Source organism: Eschrichtius robustus, chromosome 11 (genome assembly GCF_028021215.1).
Source record: "Eschrichtius robustus isolate mEscRob2 chromosome 11, mEscRob2.pri, whole genome shotgun sequence".
Classification (NCBI taxonomy): Eukaryota; Metazoa; Chordata; class Mammalia; order Artiodactyla; family Eschrichtiidae; genus Eschrichtius; species Eschrichtius robustus.
In genome coordinates, this window is record NC_090834.1 from 15,354,414 (window position 1) to 15,380,717 (window position 26,304).

General features: G+C 44.6%; 1 protein-coding gene across 15 annotated transcripts in view; it reads right to left on the bottom strand.

Annotated features, from left to right (window-relative positions):
* The window catches only part of CEP164 (centrosomal protein 164), a 71,956-nt gene that overhangs the window by 37,121 nt on the left and 8,531 nt on the right, over positions 1-26,304 (bottom strand). For 9 of the 15 annotated variants that reach the window (XR_011075358.1, XM_068554643.1, XM_068554653.1 and 6 more), the window contains 6 exons: positions 24,168-24,279; positions 9,476-9,680; positions 5,681-7,348; positions 2,770-2,925; positions 2,236-2,370; positions 1,519-1,596 (listed from right to left, as the gene is read on the bottom strand). Coding sequence is in view for 14 of the 15 variants with exons in the window: in XM_068554643.1 (XP_068410744.1) it covers positions 1,519-1,596; positions 2,236-2,370; positions 2,770-2,925; positions 5,681-7,348; positions 9,476-9,680; positions 24,168-24,279 (2,354 nt within the window). In the remaining variant the exon portion in view is untranslated. The remainder of the gene's footprint in view (positions 1-1,518; positions 1,597-2,235; positions 2,371-2,769; positions 2,926-5,680; positions 7,349-9,475; positions 9,681-24,167; positions 24,280-26,304) is intronic. The other 6 variants (XM_068554655.1, XM_068554656.1, XM_068554657.1 and 3 more) reach the window with 4 other exon arrangements.

Below are 26,304 nucleotides of genomic sequence, written 5' to 3' on the forward strand. Positions count from 1 at the left end.
TCGCCGCAACTAGAGAAAGCCCGCACGCAGCAACGAAGACCCAACGTAGCCAAAAATGGAAGGAAGGAAGGGAGGGAGGGAGGGAGGGAGGGAGGGAGGGAGGGAGAAAGGAAGGCAGGAAGGAAGGGAGGAAGAACATTCTGGTGGGAGTGGAGGACAGACCAGGGAAAGAGATGAGAAGCAACAGGACTGCTGGGGGGACATTCCGGAAGCTAGTCCCATCCATATTCTGCATTTCCCAGGCCTCGTGCCTTTGCTCAAGCTGTTCACCTGCTTAAAACATCCCTTCCACGCCCACGTCTAAGACTTCCCTACTCTTCAAGACCGGGGTCAAATGTTGTCTCTTCCAAGTTCTCCCTCATCTCTGGGCAGGTAATTTCTCTGCCCTCAGAACTCCTCCAAAGAGTGTACCTGTGCCCGAGCTCTTTGCACACCTGGCCCTGCTTTACAGGTTCCTAAATATTCATTTATTCAACATGTACTAAGCGCTCACTAAGCACAGAGTGCCCAGCATCCTTTCTCTCCAACTGCACACTCCCAGAGGCCCGCCCAGGCCACTCCTCACCAGTGCTGGGATCGACCACAGCACAGCTGCCGCCACACAGCCAGCATTCGACAAATGCTAAGCATCTGGATGGCGTTACACCTCTGTTCAAAACCTCCCATGGCTCCCGATGCCTGTGTAACCCAGTCCCAACTTCTCAGCTGGCACTCAGGTCCTCCACGACCCAGCCCAACCTACCTCCACAGCCCCACTTCCCACTCCTCTCCCACACGCGCCCTGGGCTCCAGGCAAAGGAGACACCCTCGTGCTCCGCTCCTGCTTCTGCCTGTGTGGTGCCCTGCAGCTGGAGCTCTCCCTCTCCACTCGCCTCTGCTCGTCCAGTCCCGCCCACCGTCCTTCCTGGCTCACCTCACATGTCAGATTCTCAATAAGGCCTTCCAAATGGACAGGAGACCCCGACTTCTCCCCACCCATAACACTGTGTTTTACCACCCCGACGGCCGTGCTGCATTCCACTCCAAGCCCCAGCTACGTAAGTCTCTCTTTTATGAGACTGTAAACTCTGAGGGCAGGGATCACAGCTAACTGAGGCGTGTGTGGCCAATAGCACCTAGCAAAGTGCCTCATGTAGAAACATTCAATAAACGGTGGTTACCTGAGAAATGAGTGAATGGATGAATTCCTTTCCCCGCTTGTGCTTCCCCAAACCCCAGAAATCCCATCTGGACAGGACTGGGACAAAATGGTACTCTTTCCAAATAAGTCTCCCACAAGGAGGAAGGCTTAAGAAGGAAGGAGGGGGACTTCCCTGGTGGTCCAGTGGTTGAGACTGCGCACTCCCAATGCAGGGGGCCTGGGTTCGATCCCTGGGTCAGGGAACTAGATCCCGCATGCCGCAACTAAGACCCGGCACAGCCAAATAGATAAATAAATAAATATTTTTTTTAAAAAAAGAAAGGAAGGAGGGACCTGCCAGGCTGAGGCATCTGCCTGCAGGGGCTTCAGGCTCTTACCTCATACACGAAGTCACCCCCCAGTGCCCCGATGTCCAGGTGCAGGTTCTTAAGAAGCTCACTTGAGCTTCGGACACTCTGAAAATGAAAACGATGGCAAGGAAACTGGTCAGCCCAGGGGGCCGAGAAGCTCCTCACTGGTTATACTTTCTGGGTCAGACCCAGCAGGTATACAGACTGAGCAAGGAATGAAGCTGTGGGCTGGAAAATCATTTTCACTTATTTTCAAAGTAGCACAGAGGTTAGCCAAAAGGTAAAGACAGCTCAACTATCCACCAGCAGATGAATGGCTAAACAATGGAATATTACCCAGTCACATGTGCTACAACACAGATGAACCTTGAAAACATTATGCTACATGAAAGAAGCCAGACATAAAAGGACAAAGACAGTATGATTCCACTTATATGAAATATCTAGAATAGGCAAATTCATAGAGACAGAGAGTAGATCAGGGACTGGGGAGAGGGGAGGATGCAGAGCTTTGTTTAAAGGGTACAGAGTTTCTCTGGGATTATGAACAAGTTCTGGAGATGGATAGTAGTGATGACTGTACAACACTGTGAAGGTAGTTAAGGTCACTGAATTGTACGCTTAAAAGTGGTTAAAATGATAATTATGGTATACATATCTGACCACAATTTTAAAAAAAAAAAAAATTTTTTTTTTTTTCATAGCACAGAGGGTTTCCAGGCCAAGAAAAGGATTCCTTCTTACCTGGTTGTCACTCTCCACCTCATCCTCCTCATTGGTCTCCTCTCCTAAAGCCAAGAGGCTGAGAGCATTCTTGTCCTCATGGATGGAGCCCAGGAGACCCTTTGTATAAGCAGAAGTCTTGAGACCCTGTGAAGGCTCCAAAATAGAGAAGGAAAGCCAAGGCACTTACGGGGAAGACCCTCAGATTGCCTTGTCCTCTCTCTTTCTGTTTAGATGGCTCCCAGAGCAAGCCCACCACCTCCAGGAAGCTGACCCCAGCAGCTCCGGCTCACACTCATCCCTCCCTGTCCAACTCCTGCTGCCCTGGCTGCAGGGACTGGGAAATCACCACTGCAGCCCCTATGCCCTGGGTCCATCCTCCACCGCCCAGAGCCCAGGTTCAGCATCCTCCAGGTGTGACTCACCTTCCCCACTAGATTATGAGCATTAAGGACTCAGCCCGTGCCCTCTATCTCTCATCCATGGGTCATGGTTCCTAGCATGGAACATGGAGGCCCCACGGTAACTACACCGAACACAAGAAAAAGCATTTACCAGTGAGAGTTCTCCATGCTGACCAGACTCCGCCGAGCTCCCCAGGCTCACACTTTGAGATCCACGCAGAGCAGAGGGCGGGGCATCCACCAGGCCCCTTAACGGGGCCAGACCCCCGAGAGGGATGTGGACGGGGGCTAACGAGGAGCCCAGGGCCTGGGCAACAGAAAACATCCTGTTACAAACCCAAGAAACCACGGGGCTCTGAGAGTGTGGAGATGGATATAAAAATAAAACATCTAAATCCTGCCCGCTCAAATTTAAACTGCCTCCGTTCAGAGGCTGCTAATGAAACACAACATCCAGAAATTACCATTGTGCCAGCCGTGTGAGAATCACGGGCTGGTTTCCTGATTCTCGTAACTCTGTGCCTATCTCTCAGCAAATGGTTCTTTCACATCTGGCAGATGCTGCAGAGGCCTCAGCTCTCCCTCCGAAGCCACAGAGGAAGTTGGGGGGTTGGGGGGAGAAGAGACAAAAGCCTCATCTACCAGCATGAGAAGTCTCAATAGATGAAGTTGAAAACGGATGAATCAAGAAAAAGCAGTCTAAGCATATTATTTACAAATATGGAAGCAAACACTGGAAGAAAGCCGTTGCCTCTGGGGAGGGGTACCCACACCCGAGAACTGTTATATTTCGTTCTATGCCTTTTGGCTCGACTTGACATTGTTTAATAACATGGGCATGTATTACTTCAATTAAAATAAATATTAACTATGAAAAATACACATGAGCAACAAAAGAACTCTCTTTCCGCTCTCCACTGATGAGGAAAGGGGCTGGAGGCAGCCTCGCCAGAGGACTGTGCAGGCCCCTCCTCTGCCCTGTTCTTGGGATGGCCAAACGAAGGCTTTGTGCCAGCGAGGGCTGGGGAGAGAAGCCAACTGGGCGGCAGAATTTGTGAGACCTTAGGTCGCTCACGGACTCTTGGATTCTCAGTTTACTCATCTGCAAGACAGAGATGATGTGTGTCTTGCTACTTAAGAAGGTTTGTTGAGAAATTCAAATGAGATACTGACGGCAAGGAGCACGTGTGCGTGGCCCAGGGCTACACCAGCGTTGTGGAATTGCTATCATTACAGGGATTCACATCACAAGAGTCTGGGCTTAGAAGCCGAGGCAGGGTAGCATTCTGGGGACAGTGTACAAGAGCTCTTTAAAAATCCTCAAACTTAAATTGTATATGAAACAACACAAAAATTCCATTCCTCTCTAATCCCATGGGGACTGAAGAGAGAAAGGGGAACCTGAGGAGGTCAGGCTGAGAAGTTCAGGTGGCCCATCTTCTCACCCGCAGCTGGGCCTGGAGCCAGACCATCGGGCGGGCTCTGAACACGACCCATTTCTGCATGGGAAGGGCATCAGATGCTTATCTGAAAGGTGACACGAGACCCCCTCCCAAACCTTTGTAGGTTCCCAGTCACCTGGCCTGTTGCAGGGTATCTTCGTTAGGCAGAAAAGGAGCTGATAAAAAATTTGGCCAACTTTGCCTGAGCCCTGGGCACCGGGGTAAGCACCTGTCTCATTTCACTCTCAAAACCATCTGAGGCCACAGTCCCCACGAGAGCAAACGGAGATTGGTGAGGTCAAGACCCCTGCCCCAAATCACAGGGCCTGCAATGAGGGCAGACGTGGGACCGGAACGCAGGGCAATCTCTAAGCCAGTATTGTACACTGCCTCCTGGCTATGGCGGAAAAGGAGCCCAGGAAATCTGCTCTGAGGTGAACGGTGAGCAAACCCAGCCTGCTCCTCCCAGCCAGCCCAGTGGATCAGCGAGTAAAATTCTTCCCACACTATATTTATGGAAAATTACAGACTCCTAACATGGCTAATTTGCTAACGTGCTGGGGGCCTGAGGGAGGGAGACGGGCCCGCTGAGGGCTTTGTTCTCCCAGACCTTTACCAAATCAGTGGTTAGCAGGGAAATTATACATCCCTGGCTCCTAGCTGATCACGCACTATGGGCTGTGCGTGGCGTTGTCCTTCAGAGAGGATAAACTTGCTGCCATTGGGCTAATGAAAACTTTCAGGATAATCTGCAGCTTATCTGATATTTATAGTGCTACAGTAGTTATTAGAGCTAACGGAGAACCAGGGCACGCCAGCAATTAGGAACCGAGGTAACAACTGGGTAAAGCCACAGCTGGGCAACAGCAAAAGAATAGCCGGGGAAATGCACATCGACCCCCGTGGTGGTCTGTGATCCAATTTGACTTCTGAATGAAGCAAGTGGTGACTCTTTAAAGGGAAAGGGAGTCAGAACGACAGGGCAAGCCGAACCCTTTGGTAGATCCCAATAGGGGAGGAAGTGAAGGCCCAAACGCGGTCAGCACAAGCCTGACACAGGTTATTCACATGGTTCTGGAAACCCTGGGAGGCAAGGAGCAGAAGCGGCTCACTGAACGGCAGAGAGAGCCTGGGCTTCAGCCTCTCATGACAGTATTAACTCTCTAGTCCTGTGTGATTCCCAGAAGGGACTAAGTTCAGAGGCTGGGGGTAGGGTGTCTACTTGGGAGGACCTCTCTATAATCAGCTGATGGGGAAGGCTTCCCAAATCCTGGGACAGTACCTGTATCTTGCATGAGTGCCAGGATAAGTGCCACCTTGCTCAGCCTCAAAACTGATCATCTTCAGAGCATGTGAACCACCCATGAAGTACAGTTAGATCAAGGGAAGAGAGGTCTAGATACCCTCAGCCCCTCTCTTGCAGGTGATGGGGCAGAAGAAACAGGAACTGCATGTCATCCCACAAGATGGCCATCCTGGGTGGTTAAGGGATCAATAGTCACCGAGGGAGGACAGAGAACAGGAAAGCAGACCTGCTGGCTGTGTTAAGGTGTCAGCTCAACCTGCTCCCTCCCTGTCAAGTTCACTGAGCCTGAAGGCCGTGCTCTCTAAGAAGCCTACCTGGTTGAGAAGCTGCATCTTGCCTGGCTCTGTAGCAAGCCCTCTGCTGGAACTCAGCTGGACCAGCCCCTGCCTGAGGGGGCTGTTGCTTGGCCGGAAACGAGCTTGCCGAGAGGCCTCCTGCCCAGCCGGGGCGCCGGCCACCTTCTGAGGACGCTCCTGCATCTCTGGCCCCCAAGACAGAAATCTGGAGCCCATGGCTCTGATGGCCTCGTGCTCGCCCTCACTAGACATCCTGGAAGACTCGGCTGCCAGGCGGCAGACCACGCTGGCAAGGTCTCTGCACGGCCTCTCCCGCGCGCTCTCGGGCGGCCCCGGGCCCTCCAGCTGCCTGGAGAGCTTGAACACCTGCAGGACGTGCTGGTAGAACCTCTGGTCCTCAGAGTAGTCTTCACTCCCTGACTGCTCCTCAGCAGAGCTCTGCACGTGGGACAACTGGGGCGCCAGGAAGGGGCTGGGGTGCTGCTCCCTGGGTCCGGGGCCTGACTGACCCACACCCCGCTCAGATCCCCGGGAGCTCTGCAGGTCCCACGGGAAGTTGGTCACCTCCCCCAGGACCTCAGAGTCCAGGTGCGAGGCCAGGCTGCTGCTGCTGCTCTCCAAGTCAGGCCCCAACCTGCCCAGCATCCTGTCTTCTTCGGGGGGCTCCGGAGAGCCTGGGCGCGGTCTCTTCTCACTGGAAGGAGACCCTCGAGGGGTACTCACTGCAGGGGCGCTCGGGGCTGGTTCTGAGACCAGGGTGTCAGGGGGTATTAGCAAGAGCCCCTGAGGTGGACCTTTGGCTGAGGCCCCTGGAACCTCAGGGTCTTCGGGCTCTATTTTCTTGCTGCCCCAAGGGGCGTCCTTGTGGACAAGCTTGGAGACCTGTCCCATCCACAATCCCGGGGGCTCTCTCCTCTTCCTGCCCCTGCCCATGCTGCCCCCTTCCCCAGAAACGCCCTGCCAGCTCTGGTCTTCGGCTGGGCTGCTGACTAACAAGAACGGCTTGCTCTTCCTGGCAGGCAGCATGGGGTCAGAAGAATCAAGGGACAGGGAGGGATCCTCCTCAGGGGACGGCGAGGGAATGGGGCTCTGGCCCTTGTCCCCACCGGGGCCTGTGGAGCTCTGTTTGGCCATGTTATGGCTGTGCTGCTCCCCTTTCAGCTGCAGGCCCTTGAGGGCTTCCGAAAACTTCGAGTGGACCAAGGCCTGGCTCCTGCTCTCTAACGCATCCTGCCCGTTCCGGAAGGGCCCGGTGTGGTCAGGGCCCAGAGTGCCAGGTTTCTGCTGTCTGGTCCTCATTTCCAGCTCTTCTATTTCAGGGTCTGAAAACCCCAGGTAGATTTTCTCTGTCGCCTGCTGGGCTTTCTCCAGACCCTGCTGATCACCTAATTCTGCCCTGCAGTGGGCTGGCGCCCTGCCTAAGATTTTCTCCACGTCGGCAAAGATCTGGTGGGTTCGGGAAGCTTGGCCCTTGAAGAGTGGCTGTAGTTTGCTGGGCAGGGAGCCCGTGAGAGGCCTAGGGGTGTCAGCCAGCATACGTGGGCTCTTCCCTTTCTTAAAGGAGCCCTCACTTCTAGCCTGCATCTCTTGGTCTAGGTCCAGATCAGCCAGCCCAGGTGCTGAGAGAGGGGATGGGCCACGGAGAAAGGAGGAAGAAGGCAGAAGTCCCTGCTCAGGCTGTGTTTCCTAGATGGGTATATAAACAGGCAGAGAAAACTAAGACAAAGCACTTCTGATTTCTACTTGCTACCTTAGCCCTTGGCAAACCCTTAGCAGAAACCCAACCTCCATTTAAAGAAAAACACAAACCAATGAGGGGAGAAAAGCTAAAAACTCCCTTGAGCTTTGTTGTTTTCTGGGCCCTAGTTTCCTTATCTATAAAGAGGAGGTTGGACAAGATCAATGGCTTACAAACCTTGCGCCATGGAACCCACATATTGGTTCCGCCTTGTACCTTGGGGGCTGCTATGGTGGGCATGCGATGGGGAACAGGCATCACCAAGACCCACACCCCCATGTTCAACCAGAGCAGCTCCACTTCTTCTTTATACACTGGCCCTCTATGGAAGAACTGATGTGAAGACAGGGTTCCATTGCTAACAAAAGTCTGAAAATCACCAACTAGATTATCCCAAAGGTACCATCAAGCTCTCAATTCTGTGATTGGTTAATTTCATAAAAATCCACCATCCTTATCAAGGACTATCAGAAAGAGTCTAAGAAGGGAGGAAAGAGGGGAAACATAAGCAGGGAACCGAGCCTTGGGAACTTGGACTAGGTCTTCTACCAAAGGCAAGAGTTGATACTGCTCAAGAGAGGTCCACACAGTCAGGGAATCTTGGGGTAGAAAAAACCATAAAAGATCAACCGCATCCTGCAAACATTCACACTAAACTCCACCCAGCTCTCCTCCAGAGAGCCCAAACCACCTGAGCCCGGTCGCCCACCTGGTCAGGCCTGCCCCCAGACAAACTCTGGTTTGCGCCTGTCCTGAGCCCTAAGATCCAGACTGGTAGCCCAGGGCAGTCCACTTGCCCTCAGCTCCTGAAACCACAGGAGGAATCCGTTTTAACAGGGAGCTCCAGGAACTCAGTCACACACCCAGAGCTCAGTCTATTACCTAACCCTCCACCCCAGAACCCTCACTTCATTCCCTCTCTCACCTTCAGTCATGCCAGCACCTGCCCAGATGCTGATTATCATGTAAAATAGTCCGGGGTTAGTGAAAAGCCCATTATACATCTTTTACCTTTCAAACACATGCCATTAGAAAATTCAGCCTCTTTGGAAATTACCTGTTCTCTTTTCTCCACCTGGAAGAATGGACTTGCTGTCTTATTTCTCAGAACCATGATTAGTAATATTGGGGGTGGGGGGAAGACGAGTATCTGTAGAGCTTGGAAATGATTAAAAAGGATAAATTCATCAGCAACTATCCAATGTCAGAACTGACACCTTGCAAAGGAAGGAAGATGGAGGAAATCTTCACTGAGAAGTAAGCACCAGGCATCGGTGGGAAATAAAGACTATAAATAACACAGCAAATCAACTCAACCACTAAGAGGGTTGAAAAGGTATTCCCAGTGTTCCCCACCTGGGTAAACTGGGTTCCCAAGTCCCTCCCTCTCCTCAACGTGGCCCACCTGCCTCACACCTGGAGGGACAAATAGAATGATAATGGGAAAGATAACTTTCAACTCTGAGTAAAAAAGCTACTTGGGACCAAGGTGATGGCACTGCAATCAAATTTCAGTTATCCACCATGAACCGAGGACACTGGCAGCAAAGGCCATCCACAGGGCCTGATAAAGCCTCAAGCTTTTCTTTTTGGATCTTGAAGGCACTGATGTTCTGACAACTGAATTATGGCTCATGAAACATCTAGGAATTTGCACCACTAAGACACATGATGAACCCACACGAGGAAAGCCTGGCTCGGAAAGGAGAGGAGAGGCACTCACTCCTCTGGGTTCTCTGGCCTCCACCAAGTGCTCCCTGTGCCCCGACTCTCCAGAGGGGCAGATGGCGTCACTGCAAAAACCCCATCCTCAGCAGGGCACTCACTCACTAATCCTATTATGTCATATGTGCCTCCCAAGGCGGAAAAAGAAATTGCTTAGAGATAGTAACCACTTCTAGAAGCCTGAAAGGAAAATTTGCCAGAAGACAGGCATAATTCAGATGATGCACTATCAAAAAATTACTATATTATTGTTGTTATTCTTAACCTCCCAGCTGTAAACAGCTAGAGGTTCCCGATATCCCTCAGGTTTCAGGCCTGGCCTCTCTGAGAGCTGGCATCCACTGACTCACCAGGGGACTTTTGGAGGTCTCTTTGTCCTTCTTGTCTTTCTTTTCCTTTTTCTTTTTCTTTTCTTTCTTCTTATTGGCCCCAGGAGTTGACAGTTTCCCCCGCTCTTGGATCACCAAGTTCCGATAGTGTTCATCACAGGGATGGTCCCACATGGACTGCCCATTGGCAAAGTTGAAATAGTAAATATCACCTGTGATGTCCTGGCTGGGGATGAGCAGAGGTCACAAGTTAGTCCCTGCTCAGCTCCAAAGCTACATAGGAAAAAAAAAGAAGAAGAAGAAAAATGGCAAGGAGGCAGAGAAGAAGGAAGAACTGTGGGGAGAAGGGGAGAGAGAGAAAAGGAAGAAGAGAGGAAAGGATTAACACAAAATTGAAGGGTAGGGACTTCCCTGATGGTCCAGTGGTTAAGAATCCGCCTTCCAATGCAGGGGACGTGGGTTTGATCCCTGGTCAGGGAACTAAGATCCCACATGCCTCGGGGCAACTAAGCCCGCGTGCCACAACTAGAGAGCCCGTGTGCCCTGGAGCTCGCATGCCACAACTAGAGAGAAGCCCGTGCGCTGCAACGAAGAGCCCGCACCACAACAAAGACCCAGTGCAGCCAAAATAAAAAAAATAAAAATTGACGGGTACCATTTGGCTAAGAATAAGGAGTTTCCTTAGATAGAAACAAATGATTGGGATACCTAAGGACCTCTCTAGATGGAGACATTTAATTGTTAAGGTTCCTGAGAATTCATGATAGACTAGAGTAGGAATAAACTTGGTTTTAGATGGATAAATACAAACACTATGGTATCATGGAGATAAATTCTGGGATAGAACTTGCTTAATATTTTCATAAGTGATCTGAAGAAAAAATATGCGCTGTGATAGCTCTGATTTTGCAAAAGACTCTAAACTCATAAGAGGTGACAATCCAAGCTAGTGGGGTCAATCAACAATAAAAGAAAATAATGTAGAAGGTAGGTCTCAACATGAACAAGTCTAAAATAAGTCATTCATCCCACCCACCATTATCAGTAATCCATTAGGACAGCTAATAGAAAAAAAAAAAAAAACATTCACAATAGCAATATAAAAGATGCAATACCCAGGAATAAATCCAAAGTGTGCAAAATCTTCACAAAGCTTTATTGAAAATTCAGGGGAAGAAAAAAGAAAAAACAATTGGAGAGACACCCAGTGCTCCTGAATAGAAAGATTCAAGTCTGTAAACACGCCAATAATCCTCAAATTAATGTATAAATCCAATACAATCCCAATCAGGCTCCTTATGAAATTTGACAAGCTCAATCTCAATTCAAATAAAAGAGAAAATATGCAGTAAAACAGGAAAAATATCAGGGGTAAAAGATAAAAAGACATACAAATGGCCAAGAAGCACATGAGAAGATGCTCAACACCACTAAAGATTAGGGAAGTGAAAATTAAAACTACAATGAAATGTCACTTCACACCCATTAGCATGGCTATTATCAAAAAAGCAGAAAATATGGACATTCCCTGGTGGTCCAGTGGTTAGGACTCGGCACTCTCACTGCTAAGGGCCCGGGTTCGATCCCTGGTTGGGGAACTAAAATCTCACATGCTGCAGGGCATGGCCCCCCCCCCCCAAAAAAAAGCAGAAAATAACAAGCGCTGGCAAGGATGTAAAGAAACTGGAACCCTGGTGCACTACTGGTGGGAATGGAAAATGGTGTAGCCACAGTGAACACAGTATGACAGTTCCTCAAAAAATTAAAAATAGAATTACCATTTGAACCAGAAATTCCACCTCTGGATGCATACCCAAAAGAACTGAAAGCAGGGATTCGAACAGACATTTGTACACCAATGGTCACAGCACCACTATTCACATAGCCAAATGGAAAGAGAAATTCTCAGGTGCCAGAAACAGAAAGAAAACATGAAACCTGAATAATAAGTGCATGAACTGACAGGTCAAGACTGGTATCTGACCTGGATATAGGCCCATAGAACTTGGGTTTTAATGCTAGTTTAGAACAAAATGTGGCCTTAGGCCTTCGTGAATTTAGGAACTGGAAATGAGACCCTAGATGTATCTGGGGCCCTTTGGGCTGTTCCTTCCATGAATAAAAGGACCTAGGTCATGGAAGCAGCAAGGAAGCATGTCACCCACTCCAGGTTCTAGGTGGGCAAAATAAAATTTAATGAAAAGCTGAAACCCCAAGACACATGTAGATCTATAGTCCAAAATGTGGTAAGGGGATCCCAAGTCAGGAAATTAATGTAAAAATTTAGTCCTAAACCACTGAAAACTCCTTGGCAGAAACCATTGTAAAGCCACTCAACAACCTAGGAAAGAGACACTCACAGAAAATAACCTCTGCAGAAGATGAATTCACAAAATGCACAATAACTAATTACAGAGGGAACATGAGGAAACATTTCACCATGAGGGAAAATCAGTAACACAACGAAAAGAAGAACTGAGAGAGTAGAACAATCAAAAGAAGACTAAAAATAACAATATGTAAAATTATTGTAGGGATAAAGGAGTAGAATCCATAATGAAAGAACAGAACTCTAAAAAAAACCTATACATACTGAAAAGAACATAAGAGAACTTGAAGGAACTGGTAGTCATTAAATTCAAAATGAAAAACAACCAGATTTGATGCAGAAGAAGAAACAAATAGTGAATTGGGAAATAAATATGCTAAAGGAAATTATAAAGTGATTTTTCAAATATGAAACAGAAGTTAAGAGACCTGGAGGATCAAATAATAAGGTCCAATGTATTTCCAGTTAGAGGTGTAGAAAAGAAAGTGATAACGGTTGAGAACTTTCCAAAATTTAAGAGAGACATGAGTCCTCAGAGTAAGGAAGCACTCCAATTCCTATACACAGTAAATAACAATGAATCCACACCTAGACACACTGTCGTGAAATTACAGAACACCAGAGATTAAAAACAAAATAATAAAAACAACCAGAGTGGGGAAGAGTTGATTACCTACAAAGGAACAACTAATGAAACCAAAAACCATGTGTTATTAGCAAAACCAGTGGTCAGAAGATGATGGTATACAGTATTGTCAACAGCTGTTGACAATCTGTACTCAACTAAACCACTATTCAAGAGTGAGACCAGGGACTTCCCTGGTAGCACAGTGGTTAAGAATCCGCCTGCCAATGCAGGCGACACGGGTTCGAGCCCTGGTCCGAAACATCCCACATGCCGCGGAGCAACTAATCCCGTGTGTCACAACTACTGGAGCCTGCACTCTAGAGCCTGCGTGCCACAACTACTGAAGCCTGTGCACCTAGAGCCCATGCTCCGCAACAAGAGAAGCCACCGCAATGAGAAGCCCGCACACCACAACGAAGACCCAAGGCAGAAATAAATAAATAAATAAAATTAAAATTAAAAAAAAAGAAAGAGTGAAACCAGGGATTTCCCTGGCAAGGGCTCAGAGCTTTCATTGCTGGTGCCCAGGTTCGATTCCTGGTTGGGAAACTAAGATCCCACAAGCCACAGCGCAGCCAAAAAAAAAATACAAAAAAAAAAGAGTGAGACCAGACAACAATTACTCAGGACAAAGGAAGATAAACACATTTAGCATGCTTGATATAAAGGACACTTAAGAACCCTGCATCCAAAAACAGAAACGGACTCACAGACTCAGAAAACAAATTTATGGTTACCAAAGGGGAAAGGGATGAGGTAAGGAAAAGTCAGGAGTTTGGGATTAGCAGATACAAACTACTCTATATGAAAAACAACAAGGTCCTACTGTATAGCACAGGGAACTATATTCAATATCCTGTAATAAACTATAATGGAAAAGATTATGAAAAAGAATATTTTTTTAACATCTTTATTGGAGTATAATTGCTTTACAATGCTGTGTTAGTTTCTGCTGTATAACAAAGTGAATCAGCTGCATGTATACATATATCCCCATATCCCCTCCCTCTTGCACCTCCCTCCCACCCTCCCTATCCCACCCCTCTAGGTGGTCACAAAGCACCGAGCTGATCTCCCTGTGCTATGCAGCTGCTTCCCACTAGCTATCTATTTTACATTTGGTAGTGTACATATATCAATGCTACTCTCTCACTTTGTCCCAGCTTACCCTTCCCCCTCCCCATGCTCTCAAGTCCATTCTCTAAGTCTGCGTCTTTATTCCTGTCCTGCCCTAGGTTCATCATATATTCTTATATATATGTATGTGTGTGTGTATATGTATGTGTGTGTGTATATATATATATATATATACATATATATATATATATGTATATATATATATATATATATAACTGAATCACTTTGCTGCACACCAGAAACTAACACAAAATTGTAAATCAACTATACTTCAATAAAAAAAAGAACCCTGGGGACTTCCCCAGTGGTGCAGTGGATAAGACTCCACGCTCCCAATGCAGGGGGCCTGGGTTCGACCCCTGGTCAGGGAACTAGATCCCACATGCATGCCGCAACTAAGAGTTTGCATGCCACAGCTAAGGAGCCCGCCTGCCACAACTAAGCAGCCCATGGGCTGCAACTAAGACCCGGTTGCAACCAAATTAATTAATTAATTAAAAAAAAAAAAAAGAACCCTGTATCCAAAAATGAGAGACTACATTCTTATCAAGCACACATAGAACACTTACATAAACAGGATCACTTACTGAACAAAAAGAACTCTCAACGTGTAACAAAGAATAATGAACAAATAAAATTGGAAATCAGTAATTTAAAAAATACCCAACTGTATGCATCTCATCGCCTTCAAGCTATCATTTTGGATCAAAGGTACTTAACAAAATTTAAAAAAAATCAAATCCAATAATATATAATCATTACCAAGCAGAGTTTACCCCAGGAATGTAAGGTCGGTCTAACATTTGAAAACCACTCTATATAATTGGCCATATTAACAGACCAATATAGAAAAATCATATGATTCTATCAATAGATACAGAAAAAAATATTTGATAAAATCCAACATCCATTTTGGATTTAAACTCTCAGCAAGCAAGGAATACAAGGGAACTTCCTCATCCTGACAAAGGGCATTTAGAAAACCCTACAGCTAACATCACCTAACATCATACTTAACGGTGAAAGACTGAATGCTTCCCCTTAAGATCAGGAACAAGGCCAAAATGTCCATTGTCACCACTTCTATTCAATTGTATTGGAGGTTCCAGTCAGTGCAGTAAGGCAAGAAATAGAAATATAAGGTATCTAGGTTAGAAAGGAAGATGAAAAAATGTCTTTATTCCCAGAAGACATACCATCTATGTAGAAAATCCTATAGAATCTACAAAAAAGCTACTAGAAGTGACATAAGCAAGTTTAGCAAGGTTGCAGGCTACAAGGTCAGCGTACAAAAACCAATTTTACTTTTATATGAAGGCAATCAACAATTGGAAATTGACATTTTAAAAAAAACCATTTAAAACCATAATGGAAAAGAATATGAAAAGAATGTATATGTATTTATAACTGAATCACTTTGCTGTACAGCAGAAATTAACACATTGTAAATCAACTATACTTCAATAACATAAAAATAAATAAATAAATAAAAGATACCATTTACAGAAGCAACAAAAAAAGAGAGATAAATGTGACAAAATATGGGCAAGATGTGTACACTAAAAACTATAAAAGATTTCTAAGCGATATTAAAGAAAACCTAAATATTGAATAAATGGAGACAGACTGTGTTCATGGGTTAGAAGATTCAATATTATTTAAGATGTCAGTTCTCCCGAACTGATTTATAGATTCAATGCAATTCCAATCAAAATCCTAAGAGGATTTTTTTTTTGTAGAAAATGACAAGCTGATTCTAAAATTCATATGGAAATGCAAGGGACCTAGAATACAACTTTGAAAATGGAGAACAATTTGCAGCACTTACCCTAAATGATTTCAATATTTATAATAAAGCTACAGTAATCAAGACAGTACGGTATGGGGGGGAGGAACCAAGATGGCAGAGTAGAAGGACGTGCTCTCACTCCCTCTTGTGAGAACACCAGAATCACAGCTAACTGCTGGACAATCATCGACAGGAAGACACTGGAACTCACCAAAAAAGATACCCCACATCCAAAGACAAAGGAGAAGCCACAATGAGATGGTAGGAGGGGCACAATCACAGTAAAATCAAATCCCATAACTGCTGGGTGGGTGACTCACAGACTGGAGAACACTTATACCACAGAAGTCCACCCACTGGAGTGAAGGTTCTGAGCCCCAAGTCAGGCTTCCCAACCTGGGGGTCCGGCAACGAGAGAAGGAATTCCTAGAGAATCAGACTTTGAAGCCTAGTGGGATTTGATTGCAGGACTTCGACAGGACTGGGGGAAACAGAGACTCCACTCTGGGAGGGCACACACAAAGTAGTGTGCGCATCCGGACCCAGGAGAAGGAGCAGTGACCCTGGGGAGACTGAACCAGACCTATCTGCTAGTGTTGGAGGGTCTCCTGCAGAGGTGGGGGTGGGGGGGGGACGGGACTGTGGCTCACCCTGTGGACAAGGACACTGGCAGCAGAAGTTCTGGGAAGTACTCCTTGGCGTGAGCCCTCCCAGAGTCTGTCATTAGCCCCACCAAAGAGCCCAGGTAGGCTCCAGTGCTGGGTCACCTCAGGCAAAACAACCAACAGGGAGGGAACCCAGCCCCACCCATCAACAGTCAAGTGGATTAAAGTTTTACTGAGCTCTGCCCACCAGAGCAACAGTCAACTCTACCCCCCACCAGTCCCTCCCATCAAGCCTCTTAGATAGCCTCATCCACCAGAGGACAGACAGCAGAAGCAAGAAGAACTACAATCCTGCAGCCTGTGGAATAAAAACCACATTCACAGAAAGATAGACAAGATGAAAAGGCAGAGGGCTATGTACCAGATGAAGGAACAAGATAAAACCCCAGAAAAACAACTCAATGAAGTGGAGATAGGCAACCTTCCAGAAAAAGAATTCAGAATAATGACAGTGAAGATGATCCAGGACCTCGGAAAAACAATGGAGGCAAAGATCGAGAAGATGCAAGAAATGCTTAATGAAGACCTAGAAGAATTAAAGAACAAACAAACAGAGATGAACAATACAATGACTGAAATGAAAACTGCACTACAAGGAATCAATAGCAGAATAATTGAAGCAGAAGAACAGATAAGTCACCTGGAAGACAGAATGGTGGAATTCACTGCTGAGGAACAGAATAAAGAAAAAAGAATGAAAAGAAATGAAGACAGCCTAAGAGACCTCTGGGACAACATTAAATGCAACAACATTCGCATTATAGTGGTCCCAGAAGGACAAGAGAGAAAGAAAGGACCAGAGAAAATATTTGAAGAGATTATAGTCGAAAACTTCCCTAACATGGGAAAGGAAATAGCCACCCAAGTCCAGGAAGTGCAGAGAGTCCCATACAGGATAAACCCAAGGAGAAACACGCCGAGACACATAGTAATCAAACTGGCAAAAATTAAACACAAAGAAAAATTATTGAAAGCAACAAGGGAAAAAAGACAAATAACATACAAGGGAACTCCCATAAGGTTAACAGTTGATTTCTCAGCAGAAAATCTACAAGCCAGAAGGGAGTGGCATGATATACTTAAAGTGATGAAAGGGAAGAACCTACAGCCAAGATTACTCTACCCGGCAAGGATCTCATTCAGATTCGATGGAGAAATCAAAACCTTTACAGACAAACAAAAGCTAAGAGAATTCAGCACCACCAAACCAGCTCTACAACAAACGGTAAAGGAACTTCTCTAAGTGGGAAACACAAGAGAAGAAAAGGACCTACAAAAACAAACCCAAAACAATTAAGAAAATGGTGATAGGAACATACATATCGATAATTACCTTAAACGTGAATGGATGAAATGCTCCAACCAAAAGACACAGGCTCGCTGAATGGATACAAAAACAAGATCCATATATATGCTGTCTACAAGAGACCCACTTCAGACCTAGGGACACATACAGACTGAAAGTGAGGGGATGGAAAAAGATATTCCATGCAAATGGAAATCAAAAGAAAGCTGGAGTAGCTATACACATATCAGATAAAATAGACTTTAAAATAAAGAATGTTACAAGAGACAAGGAAGGACACTACATAATGATCAAGGGATCAATCCAAGAAGAAGATATAACAATTATAAATATATATGCACCCAACATAGGAGCACCTCAATACATAAGGCAACTGCTAACAGCTATAAAACAGGAAATCGAGAGTAACACAATAATAGTGGGGGACTTTAACACCTCACTTACACCAATGGACAGATCATCCAAAGTGAAAACAAACAAGGAAACAGAAGCTTTAAACGACACAATAGACCAGATAGATTTAATTGATATTTATAGAACATTCCAACCAAAAACAGCAGATTACACTTTCTTCTCAAGTGCACAGGGAACATTCTCCAGGATAGATCACATCTTGGGTCACAAATCAAGCCTCAGTAAATTTAAGAAAACTGAAATCATATCAAGCATCTTTTCTGACCACAACGCTATGAGATTAGAAATGAATTACAAGGAAAAAAAAACGTAAAAAACACAAACACTTGAAGGCTAAACAATACGTTACTAAATAACCAAGAGATCACTGAAGAAATCAAAGAGGAAATCAAAAAATACCTAGAGACAAATGACAATGAAAACACGACGATCCAAAACCTATGGGATGCAGCAAAAGCAGTTCTAAGAGGGAAGTTTATAGCTATCCAGGCCTACCTCAAGAAACAAGAAAAATCTCAAATAAACAATCTAACTTTACACCTAAAGGAACTAGAGAAAGAAGAACAAACAAAACCCAAAGTTAGCAGAAGGAAATAAATCATAAAGATCAGAGCAGAAATAAATGAAATAGAAACAGAGAAAACAATAGCAAAGATCAATAAAACTAAAAGCTGGTTTTTTGAGAAGATAAACAAAATTGATAAGCCATTAGCCAGACTCATCAAGAAAAAGAGAGGACTCAAATCAATAAAATTAGAAATGAAAAAGGAGAAGTTACAACAGATACCGCAGAAATACAAAGCATCCTAAGAGACTACTATAAGCAACTCTATGCCAATAAAATGGACAACCTGGAAGAAATGGACAAATTCTTAGAAAGGTATAACCTTCCAAGACTGAACCAGGAAGAAATAGAAAATATGAACAGACCAATCACAAGTAATGAAATTGAAACTGTGATTAAAAATCTTCCAACAAACAAAGTCCAGGACCAGATGGCTTCACAGGTGAATTCTATCAAACATTTAGAGAAGAGCTAACACCCATCCTTCTCAAACTCTTCCAAAAAATTGTAGAGGAAGGAACACTCCCAAACTCATTCTGTGAGGCCACCATCACCCTGATACCAAAACCAGACAAAGATACTACAAAAAAAGAAAATTACAGACCAATATCACTGATGAATATAGATGCAAAAATCCTCAACAAAATATTAGCAAACAGAATCCAACAACACATTAAAAGGCTCATACACCATGATCAAGTGGGATTTATCCCAGGGATGCAAGGATTCTTCAGTATACGCAAATCAATCAATGTGATACACCATATTAAAAAATTGAGGAATAAAAACCATATGATCATCTCAATAGATGCAGAAAAAGCTTTTGACAAAATTCAACACCCATTTATGATAAAAACTCTCCAGAAAGTGGGCATAGAGAGAACCTACCTCAACATAATAAAGGCCATATAGGACAAACCCACAGCAAACATCATTCTCAATGGTGAAAACTGAAAGCATCTCCTCTAAGATCAGGAACGAGACAAGGATGCCCACTCTCACCACTATTATTCAACATGGTTTTGGGAGTCCTAGCCACGGCAATCAGAGAAGAAAAAGAAAGAAAAGGAATACAAATTGGAAAAGAAGAAGTAAAACTGTCACTGTTTGCAGATGACATGATACTATACATAGAGAATCCTAAAAATGCCACCAGAAAACTCTAGAGCTAATCAATGAATTTGGTAAAGTTGCAGGATACGAAATTAATGCACAGAAATCTCTTGCATTCCTATACACTAATGATGAAAAATCTGAAAGAGAAATTATGGAAACACTCCCATTTACCATTGCAACAAAAAGAATAAAATACCTAGGAATAAACCTACCTAGGGAAACAAAAGACCTGTATGCAGAAAACCATAAGACACTGATGAAAGAAATTAAAGATGATACCAACAGATGGAGAGATATACCATGTTCTTGGATTGGAAGAATCAATATTGTGAAAATGACTATACTATTCAAAGCAATCTACAGATTCAATGCAATCCCTATCAAATTACCAATGGCATTTTTTACGGAACTAGAACAAATCATCTCCAAATTTGTATGGAGACACAAAAGACCCCGAATAGTCAAAGCAGTCTTGAGGGAAAAAAACAGAGCTGGAGGAATCAGACTCCCTGACTTCAGACTATACTACAAAGCTACAGTCATCAAGACAATATGGTACTGGCACAAAAACAGAAACATAGATCAATGGAACAAGATAGAAAGCCCAGAGATAAACCCACACACCTATGGCCAACTAATCTCTGACAAAGGAGGCAAAGATATACAATGGAAAAAAGACAGTCTCTTCAATAAGTGGTGCTGGGAAAACTGGACAGCTACATATAAAAGAATGAAATTAGAACACTCCCTAACACCAGACACAAAAATAAACTGAAAATGGATTCAAGACCTAAATGTAAGACCAGACACTATAAAACTGTGAGAGGAAAACATAGGAAAAACACTCTTTGACATAAATCACAGCAAGATCTTTTCTGATCCACCTCCTAGAGCAATGGAAATAAAAACAAAACTAAACAAATGGAACCTAATGAAACTTCAAAGCTTTTGCACAGCAAAGGAAACCATAAACAAGACGAAAGACAGCCCTCAGAAAGGGAGAAAATGTTCACAAACGAATCAACGGACAAAGGATTAATCTCCAAAATAAATAAACAGCTCATGCAGCTCAACATTAAAGAAACAAACAACCCAATCCAAAAATGGGCAGAAGACCTAAATAGACATTTCTCCAAAAGAGACATACAGATGGCCAAGAAGCACATGAAAAGCTGCTCAACATCACTAATTATTAGAGAAATGCAAATCAAAACTACAGTGAGGTATCACCTCACACCAGTTAGAATGGGCATCATCAGAAAATCTACAAACAACAAATGCTGGAGAGGATGTGGAGAAAAGGGAACCCCCTTGCACTGCTGGTGGGAATGTAAATTGATACAGCCACTATGGAGAACAGTATGGAGATTCCTTAAAAAACTAAAAATAGAATTACCATATGATCCAGCAATCCCACTACTGGGCATATATCCAGAGAAAACCGTAATTCAAAAAGACACATGCACCCCAATGTTCATTGCAGCACTGTTTACAATAGCCAGGGCACGGAAGCAACCTAAATGCCCATCGACAGACGAATGGATAATGAAGTTGTGGTACATATATACAATGGAATATTACTCAGCCATAAAAAGGAACGAAATTGAGTCATTTATCGAGATGTGGATGGATCTAGAGACTGTCATACAGAGTGAAGTAAGTCAGAAAGAGAAAAAGAAATATCGTATGTTAACACATGTATGTGGAACCTAGAAAAATGGTACAGATGAACCGGTTTGCAGGGCAGAAGTTGAGACACAGATGTAGAAAACAAACGTATGGACACCAAGGGCGGAAAACCACAGTGGGGTGGGGATGGTGGTGTGCTGAATTGGGCGATTGGGATTGACATGTATACACTGATGTGTATAAAATTGATGACTAATAGGAACCAGCAGTATAAAAAAACAAACAAACAAAAAAAACCCAACTAAAACTAAAACTTTCTTTGGGTTATTTGTATGGAAATATGTTAATATAAATGTTTCAGACATTACACGAAATTTCTAAAAATCTTATATGTTCTGGTATAATGTTATAAGTCATAATTCTAGTTATTACTTTAAAATGTATATCTCAGAAATAACTAAATTTCCTTGTCAATTGCATTATTATGAACTTTCATCAAATCTTTAACCGTGGTCATTTTTAAAAAGTCTTCTGTCATTTACAGACAGTTCTTGGTGTACTCTGATGCTTTTGCAAAAATGTTCCTATAAAAGGGTTTCATCTTCAAGGAATTCATGGAAAAGACTCTGACAAGTACAGGTTTCTGGTAACTGACTATACTGCTGAACTGAATGAATAAGCATTTTCAGAACTCTAATGGAAAACTGATGAATTCATAAAAGTGCTAACAAAAGATCAAGATGAAAAAAAAAATTAATTACATGGGACTGAGTGAACTGATGAGGATGATTATAATTTTTGTGACTTTCTGTTTGAATTAAAAAAAAAAATCCCACAAGGACTCAGAGGCAAAAAATATACAAATCAATTTTCACTGCAAAGTAAAGGAGCTGTTACAGTGGAGGATTACTGGACTGAATGTCAATATTATGACATAGTATGAGTGTGTTTTCGTGTTTGGTAATTGCAATCATTGTTGCTTTTGTTGTGGTCATCCATTTACAATGCTTGGTGTCAGTTTATTTATCTCTTGTAAAAATAAAATACAGTGTGTGTGTGTGAGTTGTGGGAAAAAAAAAAAACGAGACACAGAATATCTTCATGACTTTGGAATAGGCAAACATTTCTTAAAGAGGACACAAAGCATTAATCGTATTTGAAAAGTCGATAAACTGGACATCATTAAAACTTAAATTATGTTATTCAAAAAATACCAATGAAAAGTATAAAGACAAAAAAAAAAGTAGAAAAAAAAAAAAGGAAAGCATATTTTAAAAACTTGGCCTATGAAAAACCTTAAAATCTCTTACGCAGATATTAGTAAAAAGTTTAAGCTATCTGAGCAATTCACCTTAACTAATACCATTCACCAGAAACACAATTTGTATCCAACTGTTCTATATAAACTAGTGAGTTTTGCATTATCATTCCTGTCTCATGGCTAAAATTTAAAAGCAAAGCTGTAAGATCTCTGTTTGTATCTGCCTGTATTTTTATATATGTCTATGTATGTATGTAATAAATTTGTGATTTTTTTCTACTTGAAAAAACAAACAAACAAAAAGACAGTACAGTGTTGGTGTAAAGGTAGACAAACATATTAATGGAAGAGAACAGAGAATCCAGACTTCGAAGGAATTCTCCAACTAACAGCAATTACTCATGGGACTGGGAGTAAGGATGAAAGATGACACATATACATAACTTTCAATGACTTACGTTAAAAAGTGAGAAATAGTTCATGCTCTCCTTACGGGATGAGGCAGTGTTAACTACCACCAGCAGGTACCTGAGGGCCGTTGGCATGACTGTGGCACACAGCTGGGCCACAGCCGATGACAGTTCCTTCCTTCCATCACCCTTTTTCCTTTTTACATCACTGCAGCCATTTATTTATTATGTGCACATTAAGGTATTATTCTGACTACATTTCTCATGTGGTTTTTAATTAGAAAATGTATCCAAGAGCAGAACAGCACAGATATATACAGATTTAAAAACATAAAGAAAAAAGAATAAAGAGACTAATGATAAGGCAAATGTGGCTATCAGGGTGGATACTGGAAACCAAACAGAAACCACTATCCTACAAACTTTTCCTATAAACACAACCGTGAGTCCTCAGCACCTGGAATACTGTGTGCAGTGCTGACGGCTTTAGTACAAGAAAGATGTCATGACCTGGAGAAGGTCCAAGGAAAGGCGGCTAAAAAGATCCAGAAAACAGGGAGCCCGTCACGCGAGGAGAAGCTGGAAGGATTAGGACTCTGCGGCGGGGATAAGTAAGGCTAAGATTGCAGTCATTTTGAAGTATGGCCAACGCATTAAGTGGTTCAGGGAAGAACAGGGTAATTATACCTTGTACACAAAATTGCACAATCCCAGCAGAAAAGACGACCCCTCCGCCCCAAGATATCTGGGGGCTAGTTCGGGAGAGACAGGAAATCCCACGCTATGGTAGGAAGTAAACTCGGGGCACAGACTGTAGGGAGGCAACGTGGAGAGAGCCCTGTGCATGTGATGAGGACACAGCAGCGTCCCCAGGAGCGGGAGTCCTGGGGTGCGGAGGGTCGGGGGGAAGGCAGCGGCTGCCCCGCCTCGGCCAGTCTGTTTCCTCGCCATCAACCTCTGCTCCCCTGAGATAACCTGAGCGAGTGTCTGCTCCTCACAGCTGAAAGAGCGCAAACTGAAACTGGAAATATGAACCCATTCATGCACAAGTCACACAACTTCAGGGCTGGGCTGTCAAAGGAGACGGACACCGCTGCCAGTCTGTGTAGCCTCACTCAAACCTCTCCAGCACCAGCGTCCACTGTGGACACACTGAGGAGGTCCCAGTATTGTCACTCTCCATCTCAGTCTGCAAAGGACAAAAATGACACCTCCTCCGTGTGTCCAAAACGGATGCCGACACAGGGCGGCAGCTTAGATCCTGGGACCCTGGGTACCCCTGCTGAACCCCTCCAGGGACCATCAAGGCAGCCAGGGCTCAGGCCCAAAGCATCAGGCGGCCCGGCAGACGGATGGCCCATTGCAGGACAGGCTTCGAAAGGTGGCCGGTTAAAGCTGGTCTCCGGTGTCAGGCCCCCTCCGCCTCAAAGGCCAAGCCAGAAGGCCGCACCCGTGCTGACTCACCATGGTTTCCACTCCACAGGCAGTGGGGCCACAATGCCCTCCCGTGCCAGCCACATCAGCTCTGGTTCTTCTATGGGATCAATACCAATCTCTCTGGCAAATTCAAGAATTTCTGCAAGGAGGGGTAGGAGGGTGGGAAGGTAAGAGAGGTGGGGGTGGGAGGAGGGTGGATACAAAGAAGGAAGAATCAGTCAGTCTTGGGAGATAAGAAGAGAGCTATATATTGGTCTCTGCCCCCGTTCCTATTAATATTTGGTCTTTGGTCCCAGTTCCTGACACAGAGTTCCTAAAGCCCTTGGAATTTCCTGAGTGATAGGAGAGTCTTTTGTCCCAGTGAGGCGACTCTGGGTGGGCTCCTGGATGGGGCCTGGTCACCAGAAAGACCAAGCCATGATTAGAAGCTTGGAACTTTCAGCCTCTCCCCTCATTCTCTGGAGAGGGGCTGGTAAATGAATTAATAAGCGATCATACATACGTGACGAAGCCTCCATAAAAATCCCTAAACTCCGGGGTTCAGAGAGCTTCTGGCACTTCCACGTGCAAGGAGGGTGGCACATCCCAGCTCCACTGGGACAGAAGTTCCTGCACTTGGGACCCTCTCGGACCTCGCCCTATGTATCTCTTCCTCTGGCTGTTCACCTCTACCCTTTATCATATCCTTTACGGGTCATCTCAGTGGAGGACTTTGGAAGATGACATACCTGGGGACTAGGAAAGGCAAAAGGGACCGGCCGAAATTTGGTTAGACAAGGACTAATGTGTTCGTTAATTTCACACGTATTTTTTGTGTGCCTCCTATGTGCCAGTCACCATGTGCCATGACTAAGAGAGAAATGCCCTCTGTCCTTACGGAGCTTACATGCTGGTAGAAGAAACAGCCAGTAGTGACATCAACAGATAAATATACAAGGAATTAAGGCTTCTGATAAACGTAATGAAGGAAGTGAGTGAGGTATGAGACAGAGTTTGTCAAGGTGGAGGGGCAGTCTTTTACAAAGGGTGGTCAGAAAACCTCTCAGAATGGGACACTCAGCTAAATCCTGTAGGAAACAAAGGAGCCAGCTATGCAGAGCACTGAGGAAAGAGGACTCAGGCAGAAGAGCAGGTTCAAAGGGCCTGTGACATGTGGCAGCCTGCCCTGTCTGGGGACCGTCAGAAAGGCCATGTGACTAGCAGAGGGAGGGAGAGAGGGGCACTGGGTGAGCCTGGCTGGGTGGCAGGGCCGGGTCATGCAGAGCCCCACACATCCCACTGAGGGCGTAATGCTGAGCATAATGGAAGATTATATGGAAGATTATGAAAAGCAGAGCCCTGATGTGATCTGCTTTACACTGTAAGATCACTCTGGTGCTAAGTGGAGCACAGACTGGAGAAGGGCAAGAGTAGAAGCAGGAGGCTGATTAGGAAGCTGCCGCGAGTCCAGGAAGAGAAAACGGGGGCTCGAGCTTAGGACGTCTACGCATGACTGAGCAGAAGAGAGTTTTTTATAAATATCCTTAGAGAAAGTTAGACCCCGTTTATAATAGCAAACCAAAAAGAATAAAATCTTTAAGAAATAAACTGAGGGCTTCCCTGGAGGCACAGTGGTTGAGAATCTGCCTACCAATGCGGGGAACAGGGGTTCGAGCCCTGGTCTGGGAAGATCCCACATGCCACGGAGCAACTAGGCCCGTGAGCCACAATTACTGAGCCTGCGCATCTGGAGCCTGCGCGTCTGGAGCCTGTGCTCCGCAACAAGAGAGGCCGCGATAGTGAGAGGCCCGCACACCGCGATGAAGAGTGGCCCCCGCTTGCCACAACTAGAGAAAGCCCTCGCACAGAAACGAAGACCCAACACAGCCATAAATAAATAAATAAATAAATAAATAATTTTTAAAAAAAAAGAAATAAACTTAGCAAGAAATGTGCAAAACCAAAATGAAGAAAACTTTAAGTCACCCCTGAAGAACATAAAAAAGACACAAACGGAAAGGAATAGATGTTTTTTGATCGGAACCTCCAGGTTGACCTGCATGCATAACTTAACTGCATAGAGATGTCAATCCTCCCCAGGCTCATTCATAAATTTAACACAATTTTCTCTAAAATACCAACAGTTCCCCAATACACAGTCCTCCCCAGAAAAAGACAGGGTGAT